This window comes from Austrofundulus limnaeus, unplaced genomic scaffold (assembly GCF_001266775.1).
Source record: "Austrofundulus limnaeus strain Quisiro unplaced genomic scaffold, Austrofundulus_limnaeus-1.0 Scaffold3, whole genome shotgun sequence".
Taxonomy (NCBI): domain Eukaryota; kingdom Metazoa; phylum Chordata; class Actinopteri; order Cyprinodontiformes; family Rivulidae; genus Austrofundulus; species Austrofundulus limnaeus.
In genome coordinates, this window is record NW_013952405.1 from 5,614,872 (window position 1) to 5,622,172 (window position 7,301).

The 7,301-nt window shown below is 37.5% G+C and overlaps 1 protein-coding gene across 2 annotated transcripts; it reads left to right on the forward strand.

Moving 5' to 3' along the window:
• Window positions 1–214: 214 nt before the first annotated feature.
• Window positions 215–6,521, forward strand: zgc:153867 (myosin light polypeptide 6). 2 transcript variants are annotated; one of them, XM_014019101.1, is made up of 7 exons: window positions 215–298; window positions 689–716; window positions 2,822–2,965; window positions 3,908–4,081; window positions 4,330–4,407; window positions 5,197–5,231; window positions 6,196–6,521. In XM_014019101.1, the coding sequence occupies exons 1-6, from the start codon at window positions 296–298 to the stop codon at window positions 5,223–5,225; spliced, it is 456 nt and encodes a 151-aa protein (XP_013874555.1). In that variant the 5' UTR covers window positions 215–295; the 3' UTR covers window positions 5,226–5,231; window positions 6,196–6,521. The 2 variants fall into 2 exon arrangements, with proteins under 2 accessions (XP_013874555.1, XP_013874544.1); XM_014019090.1 differs by lacking the exon at window positions 5,197–5,231 and having other exon boundaries at window positions 216–298.
• The last annotated feature ends 780 nt before the right edge of the window (window positions 6,522–7,301 follow it).

Here is a 7,301-nt window from a genome sequence, read left to right on the forward strand (position 1 = left end):
TGAATTATAGTATATTCTTAATAATTAACTGCATTTACAAGCTCTCTCAAGCATAAACTGAATTTTCCAGTAAGTTTAAAGGTCTATAAGGCATGTAATTTATAAAACCAGCCACTCCTTGGTGTTWTTTCTATATAAGGTGTGCAGTCGCGTCTTCCTGCTGCGACGTCTGCGCGTACGTTGTAAACGTCATGACGCAAAGGGGTGAAGGTTTTTCTTGTTCTGCTTTGTAGTCGAGCCGTCGTTGCAGTCTTTGGTTTTCTGTCGTTTCGGACACACCTCAGCCGACACAACAATGGTGGGTTTTCTTCGTTTCAGACAGCTAAATAGYCGTAGCACAGTTATGCCAGTAGATACGAATATTTAACCAAAATATATACATATTTTGCTTTTATATARATGTTTACTTGAGCTTTAAACGTCTGAAAAGCCTCCAGGCTGTCCCAAGCGGAAGTGCAACTTTTTTAAGCTAGCWTTAGCTTTCTCTGTCCATAAAAACAAAAACGACACGGTGATATTTCCGAATAGTTTGTGTATGTGTGCGCTAGAATGACTAAATCTACTTAAACTGGAAACTATCCTGGTTTTATATCTTTAACTGTAATATATATGTCAGGGCCACTGACGTAAACCCGATTTGCTCACCAGAAACAACCATTTTCATCTCGCCTAATTTCTTTCTAAACAGTCTGACTTCTCGGAAGATCAAATCCTCGGTAAGTTTTTGAATGTGTGTGCTTGTGAGGACATTTCCACCAGTTTCTTCTTGTTTTGCATGCCTACATTCTTTGTCGTGTCCGGTGACATGTTGCCCCGTTTCATTGCTTATCACCCCGCGTTTTGTTGCAGCCAGTAGTCGTGGTKTAGGCTTTATTTTCCCTTCCTTCTCTATACTTTTCTTATCACTATACTTCTTGCAACTGCTTGTTCTTTTCAGATTGAATTTAACCTGGATCAAATCCATGGTAAGTCGGTGAGGAGGTCACGTCTTGAATAACAAAAGAAGAACAGTTGCTGTTCTTCTTGTTTAGGGTGTGATCTGCATGTCAGTCCTGGAGCCATATGTACTAAATATGAATTTAAAAAAAAACTGCTTTATGCAGTTGTCCAGTTCATCAAAACACTCCTACAATGTATAAATCTCACCATCTTTTGGTGGTTTTTGTTTATTGATGTTTTACAAAGCCAAACATAGTCTTTGGTCAGACTGTGTTGGGTCCTGCTTTTATCAGATTGTTGTCATCATGCTTTCCTTGAATTGTTTCTAGTAGCTCATCTGCAGTGTGCCCATTTTTGGTGCTGGATAAAGTGGTGGATGCGTTTGTTCCAGAGCTAGTTTGTTTAACTTCTGACATAATAGGCCAAGCTACTCTCACTCTCCTCCTACTTTCCTCCACTCCTCTGATACCAAATATGGTGCTGGGAATAGTGCTAACATGCCAGAAGGGAAGAGGCACATTCCTCAGAATGGGGAGAAAAAAAACACTCCACAACTGTGCCTGCATTTTTGGGTAAACTTGTCCCTAAGAGTAGAAACACCCTTCTTCCTGGATGTTGCGCAGTTTAACTCATGTCTCCCTGGAGGTTAGGTATAAAGCTTTTATTAGTTTGATTATAAGTAGACTGGCTGATGTCAGATTAAAGCAATATTGCACAATGACTATTGATAAAGCGCATTTGGCTCCACATAAACAAAAATGCTTCATACTTGTTAATTTGAATATTATAGAATAATTTAGACCAATTAAACTTTTAGGAGTTATTCAGTAGCTGATAAGAAATCAAAAGTTTCATCTTTTATCCACGCGTACACATCTTTTACATTTTATAGTTACAGAACATTAATGCATGTTTTAGAGCTTTAGGACATTTAGAATTTGAAGAAGTTTTGAACTGATGAACTTCATTCATAGGTCTAGGTAGCGTTCCTTGAATGCATGTCAGATGACCTTTCATGCCAGATTTTTTAGATTGGGTTATGATAAATGTCAGTTGTAGTCATTTTGGTCAGACCTTGTAAATTATTTTATACAATCTATGTGATGTGTTAGAGCTTGGATTGTGTGTTTGAGGATGACACTCATTTACTACCACACTAAATTGTAGCTTGTTATCTGTATTTTGCAATGGTCAATTTATCTGTGGCAGCCACTGAATGCTGATTCCAAATGTAAATAAGCTGTAGATGTACATTCAGTGACCTGACTAAAATTTCTCCAATGTGAGCCATTGTTAAAGTTTAAAGCAAAAATATGARGATGACTCTCAGATCATAATGAATGGGTAGGTGTGCAAAAAYATTCACTGGGACCTTTTTAGGGAATATAGAAATGACAGTTGACTGTTCACRGAGCATGTTGTGCTTTTAAAGCAAAGATAACTTAAGCATGTACTTAGYGACTAACATGATTGGGAAATGCATTTTCTTAACTGAGAAAGTTAGAATTATGTTTACTTTGTCAACTAGCATACCACAGAGAAGGACTATGCTTTTTGTCGCAATAACATTACTACTGATAATGTGGGGGGTTAAAATACAAGTTAAAATGYTTGTTTCAAATGAATCCAAGGATGGATACATCATTTTTAGCTCACATTCTCTAAATCATACCATGGAGAATCGAGTCCTCCTTTTTTTTTTTTTTACTTGTTATATTCTGATCTTTTCTGGTTTGATTGCTTGTTTTCAGCCTGTGCTCCAACCCTTTTTATTTTCTGTGTATTGCTTCTGTATATATGGCTGCTTATGTATTTGTTTGTTTTTATTTGTGGTTGTTATCCCTGGTAGTTATTTATTCAGTCATGTGTCTTTGTCCTGCAGAGTATAAGGAGGCATTCCTGCTGTTCGACAGAACAGGAGATGGAAAGATCAGCTTCAGTCAGTGTGGGGACGTGATGCGGGCCCTTGGACAGAACCCTGTTAATGCTGAGGTGCTAAAAGTCCTGGGCAATCCCAAAGCTGAGGGTAAAAAGAAAATTTATAAGCTTATAACAAATACTCTAGTTTGTTTTGTTTGTCTATTTATTTATTTATTTATTTATTCATTCATTCATTCATTCATTCATTCATTCATTCATTCATTCATTCATTCATTCATTCATTCATTTTTTTAACTTCATGTTGTTTAGTTCTTTATGAAGAGTCTACTAGTGGTCCTCAATCCTGGCCCTCAAGGGCCATTGCCCTGCATGTTTTAGATGTTTCTCTGCTTCAACACACCTGATTTAAATAAATGAGTGATTAATGGGCTTCTTCAGAATTGAAGACATGCTGTAGAGCAGGGAAACAACTTAAACATGCAGAATATTGGCCCTCGAGGACTAGGATTGAGGACCACTGGTCTAGACTGTGGACCTTTTTTGTCAAATTTAAAATCAGATTTGCAATTCTGAACACTTGGAAATATGCTCTGAATACATATCAGTATTAGGATGGACAAGGCCTGTCATCTCCATTATGCCCAGTGGGCGCAATTAAAACATTTTGGGTTGCCACATGGCCATGTCTGCTCAATAAGCAGTCAGGTCTTGCCTTTCAGCTTCTCCTTACAATTATTGATTTGTTTTTTTAATATAAAAAGATCATTTGTATCCTCCTGTGGGCAGACCTGTCCAAAGTTTCTGATTATCAATAAATKACATCAACCATTCTTTAAGTTTCTCCTGAAATTTACCATTTGGAGATCATGAGCTATTGGTGGAAAATAACCGATTTTCTTTATTTTTTCATTTATTTATTTTTTACGATTAATCACACTTCTTTTTGTATCTTCCCTCCTGATATTAAAAATGGTAAACTTGCATCATGTTAGAAATTTTTGCATTGTCAACATCAAACCATGGAAACAGACCTCCCAAGTTGTTTCGTTTATACAAACCTTTGTTTTTGTTTGTTTGTTTTTTGCAGAGATGAACACCAAGATGCTCGACTTTGAGCAGTTCCTGCCCATGTTTCAGGCCATCGCAAAGAACAAAGATCAAGGCTCCATGGAGGACTTTGTGGAGGGACTTCGTGTTTTTGACAAGGAGGGTAACGGAACAGTAATGGGAGCAGAACTACGTCACGTCCTCACCACGTTAGGCAAGTCACACTCAAACACAGTATCTAATGAATACATCAGTAAAAGTATTGTTTCACGTTGACACTTTTTTAACTTATAATGATAAACAGTACTGAAAACTGAATTTGCATACTAGCAATGGAAGTAAAATGTAATGAACAGGTATCTCTACATATTTTTTATACTGTACTCAGAATATATTGGTTTTARAAATCTTTGACATGTAAAATATCGATACTATAAATAAATGGTTTTACTTTTCTTTCAGGTGAGAAAATGACAGAGGAAGAGGTGGAGACTCTCTTGGCTGGACACGAAGATGCAAATGGCTGCATTAATTATGAAGGTGAGAGCAAGAAAAAGCTTTGTAAAACTTAATACTCAATAATTAGACGCAAGTAAAGCTGTTTGGTTTATTGATCACAAATAGTCTTGATTCAATCATCTTGAAATCTCATTGATGCATGGCACTGCTGTTTTTAATTTAAAACTGTTTAATGTCAACTAAGGGTCCAAGTGTAATTTAGATTTTTGTGAATGCATTTTTTTAAGTTTTAATAGAATACCTGAAAGCCTTTTCAGTACTAAATGCAGTTTTGAATTTGGCACCTACAAGGTAGTATTTTGCACAAGCTTAKAGTAATTGTAACATTTCCTCAGATCTGAAAAAACAAATCCTCTGATCTGTAGTAAAAGCTTGAGTAAAATATCGTGCATTTGACATTGATGTTAGTGTTGAAGTTCTGYGTTTATTCCATTGTAGTATTAATAATATGAATGACCAATGACCCAAAMTTCAGCATACTCAACCAAAACAGTGGTTTCTGCAATTAGAGCAGATCTGGATCCTCAAACTGCCTAGACTAAAATCATGTCATGTAATTTATGTGACGCTGACTTTAGTCTGTGTTCTAATTTTCTGCATAAAATTACTTGGCACACCGTTTGGAATGGATCACAGGGAAATAAAAAAAAAATGTAATTCAACAGTAATCCATGACTGAAGTTTTCAACAGGACCTTTCTGGGAGCTTCAGATAATTTTTGTTCTCTTCTGACAACTTATTACTGAGTCGTGATGAACTTTAATTAAAATGTAATTTCTGACAATGTGTTTAAATGTTCTTCCTCTGCAGCATTTGTTCGCCACATCATGTCAGGCTGAGGGCTGGTACGGGCGTTCATGTAAACCTTGGGAATACACCTCCAGGCTTTCCTGCTCTTGTTTTGCTAAAAAATTTCAATCCATCTAAACTTAACCTAACAATACTAGTTTCTGGTTGTTCAGATTGGCAACAAGGAACGAGCTGTTTTAAAGTAGATGTGACCRTTAAGTTTCAGTGCCTGGCAGTGTCCCTCACCTTCAGCCCCGAGGCTCTGAACAAAGTGAATCTTCCTGCCRCTGTTTTTCTCTCCTGCAGCCCTTTGCCTTGGCACCTGGCTGCAGCATGCCTCTCTGCATGCGTCTGAGGCTCCTTGCAGTTTGTACGGGGAAAATGGTGGAGACAGGGAAGAGACTGGTCTCATTCAGGCAAAACCTGGTGGTAACTCGTAAAACGCACTGTGGTGTTGTCAGGCTTTTGCCATTTCATTTGCATATTACTGGTGCTTTTTAAAACGGGTCTTGTCTTCAGATGGTGTCAGATGAGTTTTACGTGTATGTAAACACCAGGTTTGGGAGAATAAACCAGTCCCTTTGTTTTCCCACTACTAACCAAAATATTACATTAAGTTGCTCTTGTGCTGATGTTTTTCTCTCATGTACTGATGAAAACTGGAGTTATAGCTGGCTGCTCTGACTGGACTCTAGCTCCCCAGACCTCCCCTTTTCTCTACTTCTCAGCATAAGGAAAGCATACATCGAGGATGGCTTCTCTAACCAACTTTCTGTGGATCTTAGGAGCCAGCTGCTTTGGCTGAAAGGAGATAGAAATAATTATCTCACCTTTTAATAAATAAATTTACACATAAATACCTTCTATGACTGACCCTCATCTTTGCTCTGGGTGAGCAGAACATGGAGGGTGGGGGGATCTCCATATGCCTCGTCTCTTACTAAAGTTCACCTTGCTGTAGCTGAAGGATGTCTCTCGCAGTATTTTAAACAAACTAATTATTTATTTTTTCTCTTACAGAACTCGTCAGAATGGTTATGAGCGGATGAGGATGAAGACCATCATATTGTTTCYCCCACTTTTGTCATGTTCATTTTGGCATTTAGTTTTTCAGGCCTCCACAATTTTTTCCAAGAATTTGTTAGACAGTTTTAATTTAAGAAGTGCCTTTACATTCCTTAGAAAATATTATAGATGACCCTTTTTCAGCTCTATACACATGTATGAGAAACTTGTATCGCAATATGTCATAAAGCAACATTTATTACAACATAAATTAAAGTGCTGTAACTGTTGATGCCAGTTTGTCAACGTTGAAAAGAAAATAAATATTAAATTACACTGAATTCTACTGGTAATCTGCTGTTTCATTGGTTAAGACTATGTTGAATATAGAAAAAAAAGTATATCTAAAGCCATAGTTGTAACAATTACAAATGGGTTCCCATGTTTCTAATGTGCCAAAGTCTGGCTACATTTTAATGTCTTTCCTTAAACATTACTGTATAATTTGGTGTAAATTAAGGAAAGATTCATATATTTTTGAGTGCAGTTGTCTTTTTTTATTTTTACCAGAAGAGGGCAGTGTTGCTTCTTGAATCTTGCAAAAGAGTCTCCAAATCATCATGTATAATACAGGATTGTTTTCATCAACTTTTGTTGTGCTAAATCAAAGTTAATTACACTCTTAGCCATTTATTCTTGGCTATATTTTACGGTTTGAATTAAAAATTTCAGATTTCACTTAAAAAAAAACTTTTTTTTCTTTCCTCTTTAAAACTGACAAGGCCCTGACATGAGCAGTAAAGGGCTGCTCAGTGGTTTTCTGACCTTTTCCTAATTTAGCTCTCAAGCAGTCTCAACTATTTCCCCTCATTAGGCACTGAAGCTGTGTGTGTGTGTGTGTGTGTGCGTGTGTGTGTGCGCGCGCGCGCGTGCACGTGTGAGGTGAGGTTTAGGAGGGTGTCATAGTCCACCGCTGAATAGGTTCGCCGCTAATTACTCTGTGTGTGTGTGTGTGTGTGTGTGTGTGTGTGTGTGCGCGCGCGCGCGTGCACGTGTGAGGTGAGGTTTAGGAGGGTGTCATAGTCCACCGCTGAATAGGTTCGCCGCTAATTACTCTGTGT